Raw genomic sequence first — 25,170 nt, forward strand, 5'->3', positions numbered from 1 at the left:
CCCCCCATCCCATCCCCCATAGAGCCCTCAGTATTTCAGTATTTATTATACAGCAGGGAGATTTGAGCGTGTAACTCACTGCTGAGTGTCTATGGAGGGAAATTATTGTCCCCCCATAGAGTCCTCTGCAGTGAGTTACACCGCTCAAACCCCCCCTGCTGTATAATAAATACTGAAATCCTGAGAGCTCTATGGGGGATGGGATGGGGGGTTATTCCCCCCTTCATGGAGTCCTCTGGAGTCACTTAGATGTAAATTAAGATGGAGACGAACATGAACACTAACCTCCTCGTTGCTCGACCACCGCCCTTCTCGTCTGTTCCTCACTGGCGGTACGTGAAGCGTCAGAGGGGCGTGTTCTACCACGACTAGCAGACGCACGTCTGCTAGTCCTATCCAGACATTGATATCCATCCCCCTCCTCCTCATCAGCACTGCGCTGCCCTCTGCTGCAGTCCGCCCGCCCCTCCCTCTCAACGGCCATTAGCGACGCTTCTTGTGAACGGCCATTAGTGAGTCCGACCGGATTTAAAATGATGTGCGTTTCGGGTTGCGATGGGCCCCCTAAAAGCTTGGGCCCCGGGCGGCCGCCCGAAACGCCTATATTATAATCCGCCACTGTATATATCTATAGGAATGCCCTCAGTCCCCGCTCTGTATTATGTAATAATTGAGGTCTCTGACAGGACTCACATACAGCGGAGAGAAGCACTAGAAGTTTGTGTTATTGGGGTTCTTATACATATATATCTATAGGAATGCCCACAGTCCGCACTCTGTATTATATAATGATGGAGGTCTCTGACAGGGGACTCACATACAGCGGAGAGAAGCACTAGAAGTTTGTGTTATTGGGGTTCTTATACATATATATCTATAGGAATGCCCTAATTTCCCGCTCTGTATTAGGTAATGATGGAGGTCTCTGACAGGACTCACATAACGTGGAGAGAAGCACTAGAAGTTGGAGAACGTTTCCGCCCGGTGCGCATGCGCCTATTACTTTGCGAGGAACAGCGGTAGGATCGGGCTGACACTGGACTGTGGGACCTGGAGACAGTGGACGGAGCAGTTATCGCCGGGATATTGTCTGCACCTGAACCGCTCAATGTGAAGACGTCGGGGAAGGTGACCAGTGGACTGCGATCATGGGGGCAATGACAGCGGGAGAATGCGCAGCAGCCACAGCTAAATAGACTTATAAGGCAGAGAAATTGGGAGAGTGAACGACGAGACATCACCTTGCCAGCACGGGAGAGATGTGATCGGTGAAGAACACACAACAGGGGACAAAGCCCCTCAACACATCACAGGAGGACTCATGGCAGGTACCAATACAGGGGTGATGGCTCCTGACATCTAAGATATAAGCGTCTCTGGGGGAACTACAAGTCTCAGCATGCCTTATGTTATAGCTGCAACAAAGCAGAAGTATTTCTAGTGTGTAAAAGTTACCCATCTCCAAATTACCTAGAACAAGTCCTGATAGAAATCAGAACAGTTGAGATGGAGAGAAGGAAAGCCAGACATGAGGGGGGTAGTAGTTCTGTCTACTTTTGAAGGGACTCTCAGTGTCCAGTGTTAGTAAAGCTGCGTTACGCGGAATGCCTTTTAGTAGAAAGTCTCCATGTCTGATCAGTGCCCCATATGTATCCAGTGCCCCATAAATAAAAGTATGCATTGCAATAATACAGATTCATTTCTAGACAGTCCCCGAGCAGGGTGCTCATGTCATTTATCTATCTTTAGTATATAGCTCATCAGTACATTGATTCCGAGTTACATTCATAAACATTATAAAACAGGTTACAAACATTTTCTACAAATTCTACAGATTTTTTTTGCTAATATCCAATCACTTCTATAAACTATTGTCATTATCAACCATAATGTGTACAATTCCTGGCATAATGAACGGTTCTACAACTTTCCAATGTACTTTGTGTTTCAATTCAGTTCCACCATTCAAAATTTTCAAGACCTCTGATTGCTGTCAGCAGATGGGAACTTCCTTTTTTGCACCCAAAGGGTGAAAACTGATATAAACCTAATATTTCCTCCAGCTCAGAGTTTTCTACAGTTGTATGCAACCTATTTTAATCCTCTATGAGCTAAATACATCAGCAGCACAAATCTCTGTCCTGCCAGACAGAATTCTACAATGTTTTAGGCATGAGTCCAGGCGTTTTTACCTCACCAAGGATTTTGTAGGGTGCATACAATTATTGCAAACTTAGATGTCAGCTGTATTATATCTATAAGGAGTTCTCAGCCTTTAGATATAATCAAGAATATTTCAATTCACTGAAAGCATGCAGAGATCTTAAGTTATATCTGTAAGTGGCATAACTTTTCACTGTACAACGGTTACACTTTATTTACTGTATATAAACCTTATAGATGTATTATATCTATAAGGAGTTTTCAGACCTTAGAGATAAACAAAATGCTGCAAGTCACTGACAGCTAGTAGAGATCTTGAAAATGGTAAGGTATTGCTACAAAAAGTATATTAGAAAGTTGAAGAAGTTTTCATAGTTCAATGGTTATATAAACGCCATTCAATAGTTTTCTGTTATGTGCTATAGTTATTTTGAGCTCATACAGTACTAAAAAAGTATTCAATAGACTCCCTAACAGGAGGTTCCTGATATTCAGACGAGTCCTAAGTTGTAAGTACCAGATGTTATATGCAGTAAAACGGCTCTGACATCACAGTCTTATACCATATTCACATTATTGAACTACATGCTATCTTTGGCCTTATTGAATTATGACTATATGTCACCCTCATGTTATGTTCTATGCATTGACCTAACGTCCTCTGAGAACTAACACTAAGGGTATGTGCACACACACTAATTATGTCCGTAATTGACGGACGTATTTCGGTCGCAAGTACCGGACCGAACACAGTGCAGGGAGCCGGGCTCCTAGCATCATACTTATGTACGATGCTAGGAGTCCCTGCCTCTCTGCAGGACAACTGTCCCGTACTGTAATCGTGTTTTCAGTACGGGACAGTAGTTCCACGGAGAGGCAGGGACTCCTAGCATCGTACATAAGTATGATGCTAGGAGCCCGGCTCCCTGCACTGTGGTCGGTCCGGTACTTGCGGCCGAAATACGTCCGTCAATTACGGACGTAATTAGTGTGTGTGCACATACCCTTATAGTGCAAGAAATCATATAAGCCATATACCATGGAGAGATATATATGGGGAAAATATGCCAGTCTAAAACAGAAATGGGTTGGAGTAAAATGCGCCACATTTATTAAGCGGCGCACACCTTTAACTAAATTTGGCGCAACTTTGGCTGCCCTAGAGACAGAATTTGGAGCAATCTTAGGCTATCCTAAAGACAGAAATTTAAATGTACGAGCTAATCCATCCGTGAGCTGACGGATTTGGTTGAGAGCAGCGTTCTGTAACTTCTTTGTACTGTGATACATAGAAGCTGCAGAAGTGAAATGGTGCATTTTCTTTTAATAATACGTTTTCATTTTTTTCACAAAATAAAGCAAAAGAAAAAGACCTTATAGGTGTCCATAGCCTTTAAATGTACTTTATGTTTGTATTAGAACATGTCTGGGATATATAGGAATATAAAACTAATATAAGATAAGAAAGGATTAATAGTGAAGCTCCACCTCGCATTTTCTCTGAGTCTAAAGTCTAGCATCTTTGTAATATATATGTGTTTTTTTTAGTCATTTTTACGTTGCAGTATAGAACAAATGTTTGTTGATTCATGGAAACAATCAGCAAGCACTTTAGCTGCTGCTGACAGATTTTCTTTTATCTATTTATTGTAATTATGGCTTGTGTGAATACTTAGGATAGCTTTTTCGCAATAATACATAAATACCTGCCTATTAGTACATGAACATAGGAGCAATCTGAAGACCATATGAATAGCTGAGTATTCATGTGAACTTGAGGGGAGACTGCAAGGGGACACCGAAAATCTGCGATAAATGACAATACAATACATGTGAATGGGGTTTTAAAAACCCCATACACATGGAGTGGAAAAAATATGCACACACTCCAACGAATGCTGTGGATTTTTACATCTGCACCATGTGTATTATGTTGCGGAATTGCTGCGGCTTTCTGCCGCAGATTAACCATTTGCAATGCAATGCAAGCCCTTATGTGTGGAGGTTACCACAAGCATCATGTAATATAGGACAGCAGCAGTACTATAAGTAGGAAATGAGAAAGGAACAGATACCACATAATGATTTTTAGGGTATAGTCCAATTATATTGAAAATGAAAAAAGAAGCAACTTTGCAAATCTTGATTACAAATTTCCTATTACTTTGATTCTACAGCTCGTATGCAGATCTATGCATCTCCATGGTAACAGACTACAAACAAACCCTGTGTAGCCCGATCTTGCAGTCATACTCCCTTCTATCTGTTCCCTACTTTTTCTAACATGCACTCGGTAAGGTACAAATGGAAGAAAGTATGGCTGCATGATCAGACAAGACAGGGTTTGATTGTAGTCTGTTACCATGGAGACGCATCAGGATGTATAGGATAGGAGCTGTCGACACAAAACCATAGGAATTTTTTATTCACAACCATTTGCAAAGTTGCTTCATTTATCATTTTAGATGCATTTCGAGGGTGGACGTAACTTTTAATTGTCAGCTATGGGCAGAGGATACGAGTTCTTATGGTATCTGAAATGCTACCGTATAGTCAGTTATAGAGAATAGGATTTTAGTGGAAACTTTTGCGGAATCCATGTTACCATTTGCTGAAGCATTCAAACTTTTCTCAAATGTTTACAGCCCTTCAGCAGTTTGGAGAATAATTCCACACTGCAGATCTGTAGTGACAGGGAAGAGTATCTGCTAAAAACTCATGAAGACACATAGTTATTTAGAACCAGTAAAGGATGAGGGAAGTAGGGTGCTGTTATCAGTCACTAGTGAGATCAAATATACACTGAAGATCTTCATATGGAAAAAAAGTGTCGGCAACCTCTGGCTGGGGATGCAGCCGCTAGTGGCAGCTACAGTGGCCGCTATCTACAAGAAGGATGGGGTGGGGTGCTGCGATCTGCAAGGGGGAGGGGAGTGCGATCTACATGTGGGGCTGCGATCTTCAAGGGGGGGTGCGCAATCTACATGTGGGGCTGCGATCTACAACTGGGGATGCGATCTACATGTGGGGGTGGTGTTGCGATCTACAAGGGAGGGGGTGGTGCTGCAAACAAGGAGGCAGGGTGTGATCTACAGGGCGGTGGGAGTGCTATCTGCAAGGGAGTGCTTATCTGCAAGGGTGTGTGGCACTATATGTGGGCCCTGTGTCACTATGTGGGGGGGGCACTGTCAATATATAGGGGGTGGCACTGTGTCACTATATGGGGCCCTGTGTCACAATATGGGGGTGTCACTGTGTCACTATATGGGGGAAGGCACTATCACTATATCGGGGGGTGGCACTGTGTCACTATATGGGGGCACTCACTATATGGGGGGTGGCACTGTGTCACTTTATGGGGGGTGGCACTGTGTCACTATGTGGGGGCCCTGTATTACTATGGGGGCCCTGTGCCACTATATGGGGGCCCGGTATCACTATGGGGGCCCTGTGTCACTATATGGGGGCCATGTGCCACTATCTACGGGGGCACTGGGTCACTATCTATGGGGACATTGCAGCACAATCTATGGGGACATTGCAGCGCTATCTACATGGGCACTGTGGTGTTTTCAGGGGATTGGGACAAAATAAACCCTTACAAAGGAAATCCATTTGGAGACACTGATGCAAAATGGACAAGAGACTCTGACAACTGATCAGTTTTTAATGGCCATTTTTGACTGATGCCAAGAGTCCCATTCACATGTACCGTGATCGGACCGGGAAATCCAGCTGACACACGGACCGTTAATTTCACCCCAGTGTGCCCGCTCGACGCTAGATGCCCGATCCTGCTGCAATTTACGCTGCTCTCGTCTGCAATGTCGAAGACCGGCTGAGGTGGTGACGGGCAGAGGGGGATGTTAGTGCACGCAGCACATCATTGATTATAGATTCTGTTAACCTCTTCCCTGCCGGGGAACACAGAAATTATAATCAATTAGATATCCATTTTTCAAATAGTATTTCTGATTATTTGCCTCTGAGTATTTGCAGAGGTTAAAAGTTGTGAAGTTACGTACAATTATTATAGTAATATATGTTAAAAAGTTATTTATATAAAGAAAATCATTTATTAAATGAGCTCTTGGTATTTTTTTCAGTTTAACAGTAAGGGTATGTTCACACGCAGAGTCAAAATCGTCTCAAAATATGGAGCTGTTTTCAAGAAAAAATAGCTCCTGATTTTCAGATGTTTTTTGTGCCACTCGCGGTTTTCGCTGCGTTTTTTACGGCCGTTTTTTGAGCTTTTTTCAATAGAGTCTATGGGAAACGTCTCCAAAAATGTCCCAAAAAGCGTCCTGCACTCCGAAAAACGCTCCGTCGGAACAGAACGCCGTTTTCCCATTGAAATCAATGGGCAGATGTTTGGAGGCGTTCTGCTTCTGATTTTTCGGCCGTTTTTCGGCCGATTACGACTCGGAAAACGGCCGAAAATAGGCCGTGTGAACATACCCTAATAAGAAAATCGAGATTCAATTTGAAAATCGCTCATAGGGTTGAAAAAAATCTAGATTCTATTTTTTGACAAAATCTCCCAGCCCTACTATGACATGTATGGAGTGTTTGTTGGTGGTACCGCAGTTACTTTACCATTCAACACTCAGTTAACCTCTCAGGTGTAGACATTTGGTAAATCATTTATATCTGAAGTAAGTGCATTTTCTTTTGTCAATGCTGGAATTCCTGTGGTTTATCTCTTGTTCTGACAGCTGTTCACAGGGATCCCACGCGTGCCTATGCTCAATGAGCCATGTGAAGCCTCTGCTGAGAATCTGCTGGTTATTATTCCCATTCTGCAGGTCCCAGTCCTGATCTGAGCCTCGAGGACAGAAGAACAGTGCCAGGACGTACCATGCAATGATTATCAACATGAATATGGGATCCATAGACAAAGACATAGATAAAGACAGGACTACTGTCCTGTACGGTGACTTGGAAAAATACACTGTTCCGGAAATCCCTGCACCCCCACCCCCACCCCCTCCAATCATTATCGTCCCAGATTCCCCAATAGGTATTTTTCAAAAATGTAACCCAAAGCGTGGATCACGATTGAGGAACTTTAACTGGGAGGCTATTCCACTGGAGAAAGTTAAGGGTCGGACTAGTTTGTGGAGCTCAGAAACATTCCAGGGAGAACTGCAGATTGACACAGGGAAGATGGAGGAATTATTTGGAAAGCAGGAAGAAGACGTCCTGCCAAAACCTTGTAATCGACGTAGATCAATTTCGATCGGAGATGCCTGTTTGAACAAGGTAACAGGAACCATATCTCAACTTCTTAATATCTATCTATCTATCTATCTATCTATCTATCTATCTATCTATCTATCTATCTATCTATCTATCTATCTATCTATCTATCTATCTATCTATCTATCTATCTATCTATCTATCTATCTCTATCTGTCTGTCTATCCTCTATCTCTGTCAATCTCTATCTGTCTGTCTGTCTATCTACTTAGCTATGTCATATCTATTTATTATCTTTCTATCTACTATCAATCTTTTGCTTGTGCATGTCCAGTGCATCTCGGATTTATGTACTATATATAATGCAGTTATATACACTCGAGCTTTTGGTACCAAACCTCTTGTTTCTAGATATCTAAAAAGTGTATGTTTTCTGCATCATTTCCCATATGAAGCACTTATAGGTATTTAAAATACTTGATGGACATATGTCTTTTTTGAACCGAGGTATGTAACTACGTAAGAGTTATATCAAAATATACTAAAATAGTGCCCATCTTTCTGCACTATTTTGATGTGTAAATGTGACCTAAACACATCTTGTATTTTCTGCACATGTCATACATGCCGTGAATACGATTATCCAAAGCGAATGTATCTGAACAACACATCAAAGCTTTAGAAAATTTTCATCTGGTTTGTAAAAAAAAGCAACCTCATACTCCTGGTGGCAATGCTATATAGAGCATCTCGCTTTTTGGTGACCAAAGGATGTGGACTTTGACAGCTGTCATGATATACTTAGCCCCACCTGCCCCTACTATTCTGACTGTATAATTAAGGAACACAAAATCCTAAAATATAAGTTGCCTTATATAACTTTCATAGACACATAAACACACAAGGCTGTAACAATATGACGAGGGATTTCCCACTGACACACTGGGATAGCTTTCACTTTCTGTGGATTCTGTGATGGTGTCCATGCATTGATGAAGCTGGGAGATTGTGTCCACTCCCTGGTAACAGTGGCACTCACTTAGCCCTATTCTTCTGCACCCACAGACTCATTACAGTTCTTCCTGGACTTCAAGAAGCTTAATTTCTTCAGTTTTTCGCATGAAGCTTCGGGATTTTTCCTCAATCTCTGATAACAGCTGACAGCCGCTACGTTTTTATGACGGACCAAAACACGCTGTAAATCGCTCCTGGCAGGATAGATGTCTTGGGTCCTGGGAGTGTCGTACTGAAATCAGGGTTGTGGGTAGGTTTGGGTGTGTAAGGGAGTTATGGAAATCTCTTGCTCAGAAGTTTCTGTAGCCTAACACTTATTTCATTGGAGAGTGTCGATGCAGGCGAGTTCTCCTATCGACTGGAAACAGGGAATGGTACCCACTAGTTTTCTAGATACATAGGCTCTCAGATGTTGGACCCCCACAGATGTGACTTTAATGACACGTCTGTTCGTATTCGTTTGTTGGAAAACCCCTTTACGGTGGCCTAGACAAGTACTAATATGTCAGTATAGGAGGTCTACTGAGCATAACAATGGCTTCTCCAGATTATAACATTATACCAAAAGCTATAAAACTTTTGCAATGTTCTGTTCCAACTGTGACATTACTTATGACTTATAACTACAAGTATCATGCAGCTGTAACGTGGTCCACTTGCATTAGAGCGACCAAAAACAGTCCTTTGAGTGTAAGGCTATGTTCACACGCTAAAGTAAAAACAGCTGTTTCAAGGGAAAACAGCCTCTGACTTTCAGCCAATTTTTAAGCATCAAGCGTTTTTTGATGCGTTTTTTTTACGGACGTTTTTGGAGCTGTTTTTCTATTGACACAATGAAAAACGGCTCAAGAAGTGAAATGCACTTCTTTTTACAGGGCGTTTTTTACGTGCCGTTTTTTCAAATGGTCACGTAATAAATGCCCCGTCGGAACAAAATGCCAAATTTCCCATTGAACCCGTTCTGCTTCCGTATTATCAGCCGTTTTTCAGGGCGTTTACGCCGTGTGAACATCCCCTCAGATGTCCCTAAACTGAAAAACCTTATTAATTATGTAGACTGATATAATTCCATCATACTATCTGTATGAGGCCGATCATCAGGTTGCCTACCACATATATAATACATACATCATTTCTATCTATATGTTAGAGTAAGTTGCACACTCTGAGTACTCGCTCATACACATCATTCAGCAGCCGCTGGAAGCCACAAGCTGTCTAAGCATGCTCCTCCTGGATTATCGAGACTAAAGTAATTGCAGTAAATTTGTTCAAGGGTCTTAAGTTATAATTATATTATGTTGCAAGAGGTCTTAGTAAATAAACCACCATAATCCTATAAATGCATTTGGCTGCACACTAAATGATACATTTCATGACAGGCTTCATTGTGGCACACATGGCACATCCATGGCCCACTTTTAGAACATATTTTCGTGCTGAAGTAAGATCATTCTTGCTTTTAACCACATTATTTAAAGGAACCCTGTCGTCATCTGTCTACAAACAATTTTGCTATTGTTTTGATTTTTATGTACATTCATTATGAAGCAGAATAGGATGTGTGCTCTGAGACATAGCCAGTATGGTGCAGTGCAGGCATAGCCAGTATAGAGTTCAGCAATGCTCCATACAGTTTACGAGCTTGGTTATCATTTACAATTTTTACAATGAACATAATCGGTTAAATCAATTGCTGTTTAAAAAATATAACTTAATGTCTAAAAAATTGGCATACATTTTCAAGCTTGGTTCTTACATTTTATTTAGTAACACTTTTCTTTACATTAGGGCTCATACGCATGACCGCATTATGGCACCGTACAACCTTGAAGTTGTCCGGTGTCATAATACAGGGCTTACCGGGTCATACCAAGGTTTTTTGTGTTGGATTCTGTATGAAGCATTATGTATGAACTGTTAATACAATGCCACATTGAGCACCACGCGGCGGGACATGTAGTACAGAGCTTCAAAGACCTGTGTGTCCCCAACCTTTTGAAGGTCGCAAGTTACTTTCATATATGACAGATGGTGTTGAGCCACACTGAATAGTGAAAGTGAATAATCCTTTTAAATATATGGCCTACTGATATGTCTATTTACCCAAGTGTTAACTTTTGGTGATATGGTTTTGACCCGGGCAGCACGTTCTATTAATGCTATGACTTCCTTGGTGTCACTAGTGCACAATATTATCTGTAGCTAACAGCTGGCGAGCCACATGGAGGAGTCAAGCTAACCACGTGTCTCCCGAGGCATTAGTTTGGGAACATTGCAAGCCTTATTATAAGTACATTTTCCCTGTAAATATAAGTTGAGTTGTCTTCTTGTGTGAAGTATTTTAATATCATATTCAGTTTTTTAGATATATCTAGGAAAAATTGTGTGACATCCGACACTATTTCAGCTCGAACAAGGGTTGGAGTACAGCTTTCCTAGACTAAGTAGCAAATCTGTGTTATTTTGCAGTGAAACTTCTACATCAATATTACTACATTATTAGATCTATCATTTATGGAAATAGCAAGGCTGGATAAGAAGCCCTGCAGGAGCTCTCATAGCAGCCATATAAGTTGTCACCCAAAAACAGGAATAACTGAAATGGCTGAATACCGTATTATAAAATTCACACTAGAGGACAACTATGGAATTTAAAGCGACTCTGTCAGCTCTGACGTGCTGGCCTCAGATAGGGTAGCACAGGAGAAAGAGGGTAAGATGCTGAGCTAGGAGATATATAGGTGTCTAAGATTTAGTTTATTATTTTCATGCAAAAGGCTGTTGAAATGCTGCCCAGACTCATAGGAAAAGCCTGTGTGTCCTTCTGGCCCCACCCACATAGTGATTGACAGCTTTTCCAGAATTGTGTAGGCGGGGCAAGCAGGACTCAATAGCTTTTTACATAAAAATTCTGAATCAAATCATAAAAAAACGATATATCCCCGAGTTTAGTATATATTATATGCTGCTCTGAGATAGGGTGTCATGGGAGTCCTGACAGTACCGATTTAGTGGGGCTCTATGAGATTAGAAAAACATGGGTGCTTTATTCCAGAAACAGCGCCACTCTTGTCTATGGGTTTTGTCTGGCACTGCAGCTTAGCCCCATTTCCCATTTAATTCTGTTTGACAATTTTAGGTGGAAATTCTCTTAAATAGTTTTATGTAAAAGTCTATCCGGTAGTTATCTTGGAACAGAATGACATGTTACTTAACATGACTGTGCTAGGGATCCCGTGTGAAATGTGCGGGTGGCGTGTTATCCGAGGAAGAGACAGAGAGAGTTCCCTATTCTTTCTATTGTTCAAGGACAGTGCTGTAACTTCTCTTTTGATAAGGAAGTTTTTGATGCTCTTATAGGAAGCAGAGATTTATGGTACAATACTATACAATGTTGTTCTTGGCCTGAAAAGATGTTATGAAATGGGAGTTCTTAGGGAACAGGTTGGTACATGAAGCTACTGGAGACAGGCTGGTGCATGAAAAGCCGGGATGAGGACAGGTTGTGCAGGTGTGACATCTTTGTATGGGATATCTCTTTGATGTTTAATCATTTACTTTGCAGGTCTTTTTGCTTGATTCGAGGAGAAGCATGAATATTGGCATCTTCCTGAAGCAGTTCAAAAGGTAACAATAAACGGTTCCAAACTCTGAGAAACCAGTTCATTATGTTTTCAGGAATACTACACTTTATATGTGAAAAATAATTGTGTCTACTAAAGGATACTGGGAATGGAGATGTTCATTCACACTGAAGGGGCTGTCATCAAGGGTGTACATACCATAGAGGCAGACCATGCGGCAGCTATGGAGAATATAGGAAAATAGCGGGCACTGCAAAAAAAATTATAATGGGGTGCAAAACCCGTATCAAAAGAGAACTATAAAACAACCAGAAAAGCGACTATCCCAAAAAACAGTAATTATTTTTTTTTTATTAACATATAATATACACAACAATTATATATATATATATATATATATATATATATATATATATATATATACACACATACACTACAAACAATACAGACAATTGCATCATACAAAAGGCATAATACAATGCAAAACAAACACCCCATAAAAGGAGATCACTAATATATACAAAAATACACGTCACTGGAAGAGTGGGAAAAAAAGGATAATAATGATGAGAGTAAAGTCTGGCCAAAACAAACACCGCAAAAAAGAGCCCCACGAGTATCGCTGATAAGAAACCAGCTTCCTCTGGTACTAGATGAAGCACAAGATGCTATATATACAGTTCATTCAAGTCTTCAGACCTTTTCACTTTTTTTACATTTTGTTATGTTGAGGCCTTGTGCTAAAAGAAAAAAAATTCACGTTTTGTCCCCATCATTTTGCACTCAATACCACGTAATGACAAAGTGAAAACAGAATTTTAGAAATTTTTGCAAATTTATTAAAAATGGAAAACTCACATTTTTAACCCCTTCCCGACATATGACATACAGTTACGTCATAACCGGGTAGGGGAAGTATGGAGCGGGCTCACGGAGTGAACCCGCTCCATACGATGTGGGTGTCGGCCGACACTTCAGAGTAACGAGCGGCATCACGCTCGAGCGCGAACCCGCTTGTTTAACTCATTAAATGCTGCGGTCAATAGCTCAACGCGCCACCCGCAAAGCAATCGTGGGGGGGCGATGGTTGCTATGGCTGCATGGGGGCCTCCGGCAGGGCTTAATAGATGCCTGTCAGAATTACGATATACTGCAATACATTAGTATTGCAGTATATCGTACAAGCGATCTAACGATCGCTGGTTGAAGTCCCCTAGGGGGACTAATAAAAAAAGTATAAATTAGTTAAATAAAGGTTTTTTTTTTGTGTAAAAAAAAAAATAAAAGTTAAAAAAAAAACCCTTTTCCCATTTCCCCCCTAGAGCATAGTAAATAAATAAATAAACATAATTGGTATCGCCGCGTCCGTAAAAGTCTGAACTATTACAATATGTCATTATTTAACCCGCACGGTGAACGCCGTAAAAAATAAAATTGTAAACGCCAGAATGTCTCTTTTTGGTCACCTAATCTCCCACAAAAAATGAAATAAAAATTAATCAAACCATCGCATGTACCCCAAAATGGTATTATTAAAAACTACAGTTCATCCCGCAAAAAATAAGCTCTCATACCACTTAATCGACTGAAAAATAAGAAAGTTATGGCTCTCGGAATTTGGCGACACAAAATAAATTTTCTTTTTTACACTTAGGTTTTTACTTGTAAAAGTAGTAAAATATAGAAAAAACTATATATATTTGGTATCGCCGTAATCGTATTGACCCACAGAATAAAGTTAACATGTTGTTTTAAATTCCGTAAAAACGGCGCACAAAAAACCTGTTTTTTTCATTTTCTACCCCACAAATAATTTTTTGCCCGTTTCCTAGTACATTATATGGCAAAGTAAATGGTGCTACGAAAAACTACAGCTCCGTCCCGCAAAAATCAAGCCCTCAAAGTACTATATCGACGGAAAAATAAAGACGTTATGGCTTTTGGAAGGTGGGGAGGAAAAAACTTAAATTAAAATCTGAAAGTTGTTTACGACGGGAAGGGGTTAATGGACATAAGTATTCAGACCCTTTGCTATGACACTTGAAATTTAGCTCTGGGGCCTCTCAAATCTCTGGATCATCTTTGAAATATTTCTACACCTTGATTGGAGTCCACCTGTTGTAAATTCATTTGATTGGACATGATTTAGAAAGACACACCCCTGTCCATATGAGGTCTTATAGCTGACAATGCATATCAGAGCAAAAACCAAGCCATGAGGAGGAATTAACTGCTTGTAGAGCTCAGAGACAGGATTATGTGGAAGCACAGATCTGGAGAAGGGTACAAAAAAAATTCTGCTGTACTGAAAATTCCCAAGAGCACAGTGGCCTCCATAATTCTTAAGTGGAAGAAGTTTGGAACAACCAGGACTCTTCCTAGAGCTGGCCGCCCCACCAAACTAAGTAATTGCGGGAGAAGGGCCTTGGTAAGAGAAGTGACCAAGTACCCAAAGGTCACTCTGGCTGAGCTCCAAAGATCCTGTGTGCAGATGGTAGACACTTTCAGAATGTCATCTATCACTGCAGCACTCCACCAATCTGGGCTTTATGTCAGAGTGGCCAGAAAGAAGCCTCCCCTGAGTAAAACACACATGAAAGCCTGCATGGAGTTTGCAAAAAAAAAAAAGCACCTAAAGGACTCTCAGGCTGTGAGAAACAAGATTCTGTTGTAATGACAGGGGGGTAGGGAAACAGACAGTGAGCCCTAATCTACCCACCACTCAGTCCCTGCCTACTTGCAACGACCCGCCCTAGGTGACGGGGTACAACTGGGCGACGGTCCCTACGCTCAGTAGGTGCACGACAGACAAACGGACAAGGGGACACAAGCAAAGGGAAATGGGGCAGTTGCCCACGGCAACACCGTGAGCAACAAGAGAGGTGAACGAGCCGAGTCAAACCAGGAATGTACGAGGTACCAAACGCAGAGCAGGAGAGTAGTCAGAAAGCCTGGGTCAGTATGAAGCAAGGTCAAATAGCTAGGAGCTGCAGCTGGGCCAGGAAACCACACGAGAAGAATGACAAGCAAAGGAGGAACAGGAAAGGCAGGTATAAATAGACAGAGGGCGGAACTAGCTCCGTCTGGCCAGGCTGCGATAGGCTCTCCCACTCCTAAGCCTGCCATCCTGAGTGGTGGAAGATGGAGTCAGTCTCAGAGACATAGAACCAGGTGCAGACTGATTACCCATGGGCGTATACACAGAAGTGCCTGGCAGATCCTTTACAGTACCCCCCCTTTTATGAGGGGCCACCGGACCCTTTCGAAGTGGACCTGGTTTATTGGGGAAACGAAGGTGGAACTTCCGGACAAATACCCCAGCGTGAACATCCCGGGCGGGTACCCAAGTCCTCTCCTCAGGCCCGTATTCTCTCCAATGGACCAGGTACTGGAGGGAGCCTTGGACCATCTTGCTGTCCACAATCTTGGCCACCTCGAATTCCACCCCCTCAGGGGTGAGAACGGGAACAGGAGGTTTCCTCGAGGGAGCCCAGGACGGGGAGCAGCGTTTAAGGAGGGAGGCATGAAACACGTCGTGTATACGAAAAGATGGGGGCAACTCCAGTCGGAAGGAGACAGGATTGAGGACTTCGATTACCTTATACGGCCCTATAAACCGGGGAGCAAACTTCTTGGACGGGACCTTAGATGATAACCACACCAGATCCCCGACCATAAACAAGGGGTTAGCAGAACGTCTTCTATGAGCCTGAGTTTTTTGTATACTCTGGGACGCCTCTAGGTTCTTCTGAACCTGGGCCTAGACTGTGCACAGTTCCCGATGAACGACCTCTACCTCGGGATTGTTGGAACTACCAGGTGAAACGGAAGAGAACCGTGGATTAAACCCAAAATTACAGAAAAAGGGGGAGACACCTGACGAGTTACTGACCCGGTTATTAAGGGAAAATTCGGCGAGGGGAATGAATGAGACCCAATCATATTGACAGTCAGAGATAAAACACCTTAAATATTGTTCTAGAGACTGATTAGTCCTCTCAGTTTGGCCATTAGTTTCAGGATGGAAGGCAGAGGAGAAGGACAGATCAATCTCCAACTTTTTACAGAAGGCTCTCCAAAACAATGAAACAAATTGTACCCCTCTGTCCGAAACAATATTGACAGGGACCCCATGGAGACGCAGGATGTGTTTAACAAACAAGGTAGCTAACGTCTTAGCATTGGGTAGTTTCTTGAGGGGCACAAAGTGGCACATCTTACTGAAGCGGTCTACTACCACCCACACCACCGACTTGCCTTGAGATGGAGGCAAATCGGTGATAAAATCCATGGAGATATGGGTCCAAGGTCTCTGGGGAATGGGCAAAGAACGTAGTAAGCCCGCTGGTCGGGACCTGGGAGTCTTGGACCTGGCACAAACCTCACAAGCGGCGACGTAGGCCTTAACGTCTTTAGACAACCCAGGCCACCAATAGTTTCTGGCAATGAGGTGTTTGGTACCCAGGATGCCTGGATGACCAGATAGTGCGGAGTCATGATTTTCCCTAAGTACCCTTAGCCGGAGTTGCAGGGGAACAAACAGCTTGTTCTCAGGAAGGTTCCCGGGAGCTGAACCTTGATCAGCCGCAATTTCAGAGACTAAATCAGAATCAACAGAAGAAACGACTATACCAGGAGGCAAAATACAAGCAGGATCTTCCTCCGAAGGAGGGCTGGCCATGAAGCTACGCGACGGTGCATCGGCCTTAATATTTTTAGACCCAGCCCTATAAGAGTTCGCGGTTGCCAATATCATAGTTACTCTCAGTGGGCGAAAACTTCCTGGAGAAGTAGGCACAGGGACGGAGATGGGTGTGGGACCTGGTAGCCTGGGACAAGACAGCCCCCACTCCCACCTTGGATGCGTCAACCTCCACGATAAATGGCTCCATTTGGTTGGGCTGGACCAGCACCGGGGCCGAGATAAAGCACTTCTTAAGGACCTCAAAAGCCTGGACAGCCTCAGGAGGCCAGTGGAGGAGATCAGCACCTTTGCGAGTGAGGTCCGTAAGAGGCTTAGCGATGACCGAGAAGTTAGCAGTAAATCTCCTGTAATAATTAGTGAACCCCAAGAAACACTGTAACGCCTTCAGGGAGGCAGGTTGGACCCATTCCGCCACAGCCTGGACCTTGGCGGGGTCCTTTCGGAATTCATGAGGAGTGAGGATTTGACCCAAAAATGGTATATCTTGCACCCCAAACACACATTTTTCGGTCTTAGCAAACAGTTTGTTTTCCCGAAGGACCTAGAGCACCTTCCTGACATGCTCAATGTGGGAGGACCGGTCCTTGGAAAACAAAAGTATGTCATCAAGGTACACTACAAGAAATAACCCCAGGTAATCTCTTAAAATCTCATTTATGAAATTCTGGAAGACCGCGGGGGCATTACACAACCCAAAGGGCATGACGAGGTATTCGAAATGACCTTCGGGCGTGTTAAACGCAGTCTTCCACTCATCCCCCTCTTTGATGCGGATAAGGTTATACGCCCCCCGTAGATCAAACTTAGAGAACCATTGGGCCGCTTGGACTTGATTAAAGAGATCAGGAATCAAAGGAAGGGGATACTGGTTCCTTACAGTATCCTTATTCAAGTTACGCTAGTCAATGCATGGCCTAAGACCACCATCCTTCTTTCCTACGAAGAAGAAGCCAGCACCTACCGGAGAAGTAGAGGGGCGAATGTAACCCTTGGCCAGGCATTCCTGGATATACTCTCTCATGGCTTCACGTTCGGGACAAGAAAGGTTAAATATCCTACCCTTAGGGAGCTTAGCTCCTGGTACCAAATCGATAGTGCAATCGTATTCTCTATGAGGAGGAAACACTTCGGAGGCCTCCCTAGAGAAAACATCGGCGAAGTCCTGAACAAACTCAGGTAGCGTGTTCACCTCCTCAGGGGGAGAAATAGAATCAACAGAAAAACATGACGTCAAGCATTCATTACCCCATTTGGTAAGCTCCCCAGTATTCCAGTCAAACGTGAGATTATGCAACTGCAACCAGGGAAGGCCTAAAACCAAATCGGACGATAATCCCTGCATCAACAGTACAGAGCACTGCTCCAAATGCATGGAGCCAACAAGGAGTTCAAAATCAGGGGTATGCTGAGTAAAATAACCATTAGCAAGGGGAGTGGAGTCGATACCCACTACCGGGACAGGTTTAAGCAAATCAATCAAAGGCATAGCTAGAGACATAGCAAATTCCACAGACATAATATTAGCAGAAGACCCTGAATCTACGAAGGCACTTCCGGTGGCAGACCTACCATCAAAAGAAACCTGAAAAGGAAGCAAGATTTTATTACGTTTCATATTTACGGGAAATACCTGTGCGCCCAAGTGACCTCCCCGATGATCACTTAGGCGCGGAAGTTTTCCGGCTGCTTATTCTTACGCCTAGGACAGGTGTTCACTTAATTTTTGTCATCCCCACAATAGAAGCAGAGACCATTCTTCCTGCGGAACTCTCTACGTTGACGGGGGGACACGGAGGCCCCGAGTTGCATAGGTATCTCCGAGTCTTCCGTGGAAGAGCGAGGCAACGGGACCTCGGGAGGCATCATGGGGGAGTCAGAGGCGAAAACACAAAACCGTTCAAGTTGTAGTTCCCTGAGACGTCGGTCAAGTCGTACCGCTAAAGCCATATATCTGGTCTAAGGAGTCAGAACAGGGATAGCTAACTAGCAGGTCTTTCAGGGCGTTCGACAGACCCAACCTAAACTGGCACCTTAAGGCAGGGTCATTCCACCGAGAAGCTACGCACCACTTCCTAAAGTCAGAGCAATACTCCTCCACAGGTCTCTTACCCTGACGTAAGGTCACCAGCTGACTCTCGGCAAAGGCAGTCCTGTCAGTCTCGTCATAAATGAGTCCGAGAGCAGAAAAGAAACGGTCAACGGAGGAAAGTTCAGGGGCCAGGGAGAAGGCCCATTCTTGGGGCCCTTCCTGGAGCCGGGACATAATTAAACCCACCCGCTGGCTCTCAGAACCTGAGGAGTGGGGCTTTAAGCGAAAGTAGAGCTTACAACTCTCCCGAAAGGAGAGAAAAGTCCTCCGGTCCCCTGAAAACCGGTCAGGCAACTTGAGGTGGGGTTCAAGAGGTGAGGTGAGAGGTACAACCATGGCAGCGTCAGGCTGGTTGACCCTCTGAGCCAGGGCCTGGACCTGTAGGGAGAGACCCTGCATTTGCTGAGCCAGGGTCTCAAGGGGGTCCATAATAGAGTGAGGGACCAGGGTAGCCTAGGTATATGGGCTTGTGATTATGTAATGACAGGGGGGTAGGGAAACAGACAGTGAGCCCTAATCTACCCACCACTCAGTCCCTGCCTACTTGCAACGACCCGCCCTAGGCGACGGGGTACAACTGGGTGACGGTCCCTACGCTCAGTAGGTGCACGACAGACAAACGGACAAGGGGACACAAGCAAAGGGAAATGGGGCAGTTGCCCACGGCAACACCGTGAGCAACAAGAGAGGTGAACGAGCCGAGTCAAACCAGGAATGTACGAGGTACCAAACGCAGAGCAGGAGAGTAGTCAGAAAGCCGGGGTCAGTATGAAGCAAGGTCAAATAGCTAGGAGCTGCAGCAAGGCCAGGAAACCACACTAGAAGAATCACAAGCAAAGGAGGAACAGGAAAGGCAGGTATAAATAGACAGAGGGCGGAACTAGCTCTGTCTGGCCAGGCTGCGATATTCTCTCCCACTCCTAAGCCTGCCATCCTGAGTGGTGGAAGATGGAGTCAGTCTCAGAGACATAGAACCAGGTGCAGACTGATTACCCATGGGCGTATACACAGAAGTGCCTGGCAGATCCTTTACATCTGTGGTCTGGTGAAACTACGGCCTTATTCACACGAACGTGTTTAACGTCCGTGATACGTTAGTCAATGGGGCCGTTCAGACATTCCGTGATTTTCACGCAGCGTGTGTCCGCTGCGTAAAACTCACGACATATCCTATACTTGTGCGTTTTTCACGCATCACGCACCCATTGATGTCAATGGGTGTGTGAAAATCACGCGCAGCACATGGAAGCACTTCCGTGTGTCGCGTGTGGTTTGCGCAACAGTAGATAAAGAAATGAAGGAAAAAATAAAAGCACTTCCTTCATTTCTTTTTCTAAACATCAAAACCGCCTGTCATAAGGATGGCATATGCGTGAAAATCACGCAGCCACGCAGCAAACACTTATGACACACGGAACTGCAACGCGCAAAAACAGCAGCGTTTTTTGCGCGCGCAAAACGCACATGTTCGTGTTACTAAGGCCTAGGATTTAACTTTTTGCCACAATTCCAAGAGTATGTTCACACGGCTTATTTTCGGCCGTTTTTCAGGCCGTAAACGGCTAAAAAACGCCCGAGAAATCGGAAGTAGAATGCCTCCAAACATTTGCCCATTGATTTCAATGGGAAAAACAGCGTTCTGTTCCAACGGGGCGTTTTTTTACGTGGCCGTTTTGGAAAACGGTCGTGAAAAAGAAATGCATGTCACTTCTTGAGCCGTTTTTAGAGCCGTTTTTCATTGACTCCGTAACGGCCGCAAAAAACGCGACTTTGAATAAAAAAACGCATGAAAATCATGAGCTGTTTTCCTTTGAAAATAGCTCCGTATTTTCAGACGTTTTTGATTTTGTGTGTGCACATACCCTAAGCATCATGTCTGGAGGAAACCCGGTATTGCTCATCACCTGCCCAATACCATCCCTACAGTGAAGCATGGTGGTGGCAGGATCATGCTGTAGGGGTGTCTTTCAGCTGCTGGAACAGGGAAACTGGTCAGGGTTGAGGGAAAAGAGGAATGGAGCAAAGTACAGAGATATTCTTAATGAAAACCTGATCCAGAGTGCTCTGGACGTCAGACTGGGCCGAAGGTTCACCTTCCAACAAGACAATGACACTAAGCACACAGCCAGGACAACACAGGAGTGGTTTAGGGAAAACTCTGTGAATGTCCTCGAGTGGCGCAGCCAGAGCCCTGACTTGATGAACCCAATCGAACATCTCTAGAGAGACTTGAAAATGGCTGTCCACCAACTGTCCCCATCCAACCTGACAGAGCTTGAGAGGATCTGCAGAGAAGAATGGCAGAAAATCCCCAAATCCAGGCGTGCAAACCTTGTGGCATCATACCAAAGAAGACTGGAGGCTGTTATCTCTGCCAAAGTTGCTACAACTAAGTACTGAGTAAAGGGTCTGAATACTTATGTCAGTCCAAGATTTTAGTTTTTCCTTTTCAATAAATTAGCAAAGATTACTAACATTCTATTTTCACTTTGTCATTATGGGGTATTGAGTGCAGAATGATGGAGAAAGCTTGTTTTTTTTTAGCACAAGGCCTCAACACAAAAAAATGTAAAACAATTGAAAGCGTCTGAAGACTTTCTGAATGCATTGTATATTATAATAGAAATTTGTTAAATTTTACCCTCATGTGTTGAATGAGAAGCTGGAGAGGCAGTTGCACGCAGAGTCCGGAAATACGAAGGCACGCATGTCTAAAAAAGATAAGCAATCATTTGAAGTGTCGGAGCAGAACAGCTTATCACAGCCGGCCGGCGCACTATATTGAGTGGGGGAGAGTCATCTAGGAAAATGAGAGCACCCTCTGGCAGACTAGACCCTCGATACAAGGTGCATGTGCTAGAACTTAGAAAAAACATAATGGAGCTTGCAACTATGTGCAAATAGTCGCTTAAACTATAGATATGTATAATAGAAAATATAACAGCATACCGCAATATATCAAAATAGGAATAAGGAAGCCCCGAGCAATATGACAGGCAGCTAAAATAGCCATTATTCAAATATACAATGAAATGTTGGGGCAGCTATGGGGCCCAGTCCTGACTGCTCTCATCCCTTTTACTACTAGGTGGCCAAAACCTGTGCAGGACTCCCCTCTCCAAAGAAACTGCATAAGGGTAAAAATCACACACAGAGTTTTGATGCAGTTTTTTGAACCAAATCCAGAAGTGGATCTAAAGGGAAGAAAAAGTGTATAGATAGGACTGATGCATCACTATTCTTTGGTGTCCACTCCTTTGTTTGGCTTAAAAAAACGGAGCCAAAAACTGCATCAAAACACTGTGTGTGGTCTTGGCCCTATTAGCAAAGTTGGGGTGGAGAATTGGCTCAAGGAAAGGGAGCAGAGGAAGACACAAACAACAGGCCTTCTGTCCTGGGTGGGAAAACCCAACACCATAATGAGGGGTCCATCTTATCCTTGCTGTGGGGCACCCTCTCTTCTGGCTATCGTATGTATTGGTGAATGGCAATGAGTGTATTAACATAAGCCTTGGTAATTGGTCTCACATAGCAGCACAGTACTTCAGCTGTCTTTTATCCACAGTTCTTAACATAAAGTGTTGCTGCTGTACACTGACCATGGCTATAGATCAGCTGTATAGTGCGTGTCCAGTTCAGACATTGTATTCGGACACCAATTATTTGATTACATCTTTTGACATAAGAGATGTTGGCCCTGCTGATAGATTATCATATTCTCCCATTGTATATAGAAGGAAACAGTTGTCTGAAACCTGCACCCAAATTTTGGCTAATAATAGTTAGGATGTGGTCAAGCATTAGGTCAAACGAACATGATGATTTTTCAATAAATAGCATCAGGTTTTTAAAAAAAAAAATATTATTATTATATGAAGGGTTTGTCCATCTGTAAGTGAATGCGCATATTATGCATCTTTCTAGTTTACTTTGTTTTAATTCCTGACCATTTTCAAAACAGTGAACAGAAACTGAAAACTCCAGTTGTTTTCCCTGCTAAGAGTTAGCCCTTATCTATATTAGTAGATGTTAACAATCAACCTAGAATCCAGCGCAGGACCAATATCTGGGCTGTTGTTGTGTTAAAGGGGTATTCCTATCCACGGCATATGCCATATTTATAACCTATCTCGAGAACGTGGGTCTGGCGCCCCCGCCTGGTTTGGCAGTCTGCTGGCCGCCACATCCAGTTAGAGACTGTGTTGGAGAGGTGCCCGGGCTCACGGAAACAGTGTAGCTCACTGTGATACGCTGTTTCTATAACTCCCATTTACTTATATGGGAGTTACGAAAACAGTGTAGCACAGCGGTAGCCAGCTGAATGTGGCTATGCCATACATGTCTAAGATGGGAATACCCCTTTAAGCTCACACAGGATTGCCTTTACTAATACATTGTAGCAAACTATCAGCAATGAGTAGTAGATGATCATTATGAATTTTCAGCCTCTGAATGTAAAAAAAAACAATATTTTCATTATTGAAAACAAGTAGAGATCTTAAAAATGTTGAATAATTTAAATATAAAGTATATTAGAAAGTTGCGTAACTGCTCATAATACAGTGATTAATCTTAATTTACTTAAAGGGGTAATCCCAGAATCAACATATATCACCTATCCATAGGATAGGTGATAATTGTCTGATCGGTGAGGGCATCCTAGGGGGAACCCCACTAATCGTGAGACTAGAGGTTCCAACCCCCGTTCCTACTTACTGCAACCCCCGCAACGAGGAGGAGCTTGAATGAAGCGGCATTCAAGGAAGCGCCGTCGCTCGATTCAATGTCTATGGGACGGATGGAAACAGCCGAGTTCTGTACTCAACTGTTTCTATCACCCCCATAGACTTTGAATAGAGCAGCAGCGCACATTCTTGGGCCCGCCCCTCCATTCAATGTCCTGTGAATAGGTGGAAATTTTCGATAGTTGGAGTACCCCTTTAAGACTGGAAAACCCCTTTAAACTTATTGCTACTTTTGGGCATCACCAAACACCAATGTCAGGCATATGAGGAGGGCAAAGAAAATGTGCAGATTCAGATGTATCCAGTTCACTGTCAGACCACAAATTTCTGCATCTTGCTGACACTTCACACTGTCAAATGTAAAAACATGTGAAAATCATCAGCAAGTAACGTTTGGAGTTCTGGCACCGTGTATAAGGATGAGCAGTAACACAGGGTCTGCTGTCTATTCCTTTATTCTCAAAGAAAATAGAGAGACCGCAGCACACACAGTTGTCATGGTATCAAAAAAAGGTGTCTTTATTCCACCATAAATAGCGACGTTTCGACCCAAGTGAGGGTCTTTCTCAAGCAAAAAAAGGTGTCTTTATTCAACCATAAATAGCAACGTTTCGACCCAAGTGAGGGTATTTCTCAAGCCCTTGAGAAAGACCCTCACTTGGGTTGAAACGTCGCTATTTATGGTGGAATAAAGACACCTTTTTTTGATACCTTGACAACTGTGTGTGCTGCGGTCTCTCTATTTTCTTTGTGTCTATTTGGAGTTGGACTGGCTACGACTTGACACTGCCTGTACCGATTGAAAGTTTCTCCTGTTTAATGCCTCTCATGAGTTTTTCCGGGACTGTGATGTGCTGCTGATCTCTTTTCTTGGATATTCTTTTACTCTGTCATGTCATCCAGCAGCAATGTTGGCACTGTAATACTGCTTTACCACATTCCTAGGAAAATTGTTAATAGTTATTTTAGGCAATGCAAATACCAATTATATATTTGGGACACTTAACCTTAACATTTGCTGTGCAGTTTAAAGTGATCTTCTGTTCATTGTTGCCATCCATTTCAGGATGGGGGATACTCACTGAAATGTTCTTCAATGTGGTTTCTCACTTAAAGGTTATGTACACCTTCGAAAGCCATATTTTTTTTTTATATAAAAATGTGTATCAGTGTGTTTGGTGCAACTTTGTTATTGTTTTTTATTAAGAATTATTTCTACTCTTTGAGATACAGCTGCTTTGCATCCTGAATACAGACCAGCTGTATCTAGCACTGAATCCTGTACCCATCGGGTCAGCGGGACTGACGGGTTCAGTGTCAGTGGGTCCTGTGCGTCTCTGACATGCTGGATCGAGCAGTAACTGATCACATCTAAGTTCATAACTTAGATGTGATCGATTACAGGTGGATTACACAGGACCCGCTGATACTGAACCCGTCAGTGGCGCTGACCTGACAGATACAGGTTTCAGCCCTAGATACAGCTGCTCTGTATACAGGATACAAAGCAGCTGTATCTCAAAAAGTTAAAATAATTTTTAATAAAAACTAATTTGAAAGTTGAAACACACTGATAGAAATTTTCATAAAATATGTGTATATAATATACAGTATATATATATATATGTGTGTGTGTGTGTGTGTGTGTGTGTGTGTGTTTAAATATAT

General features: G+C 43.3%; 1 protein-coding gene across 1 annotated transcript in view; it reads left to right on the plus strand.

Moving 5' to 3' along the window:
- The first annotated feature begins 1,030 nt into the window (after positions 1 to 1,030).
- The window catches only part of LOC142658699 (uncharacterized), an 86,637-nt gene continuing 62,497 nt past the window's right edge, over positions 1,031 to 25,170 (plus strand). Inside the window, exons 1-3 of the mRNA XM_075834302.1 lie at positions 1,031 to 1,328; positions 6,969 to 7,425; positions 11,945 to 12,006. Of these exons, the coding sequence (XP_075690417.1) occupies positions 7,027 to 7,425; positions 11,945 to 12,006 (461 nt within the window). The 5' untranslated portion in view covers positions 1,031 to 1,328; positions 6,969 to 7,026. The remainder of the gene's footprint in view (positions 1,329 to 6,968; positions 7,426 to 11,944; positions 12,007 to 25,170) is intronic.

This window comes from Rhinoderma darwinii, chromosome 8 (assembly GCF_050947455.1).
Source record: "Rhinoderma darwinii isolate aRhiDar2 chromosome 8, aRhiDar2.hap1, whole genome shotgun sequence".
NCBI lineage: Eukaryota > Metazoa > Chordata > Amphibia > Anura > Rhinodermatidae > Rhinoderma > Rhinoderma darwinii.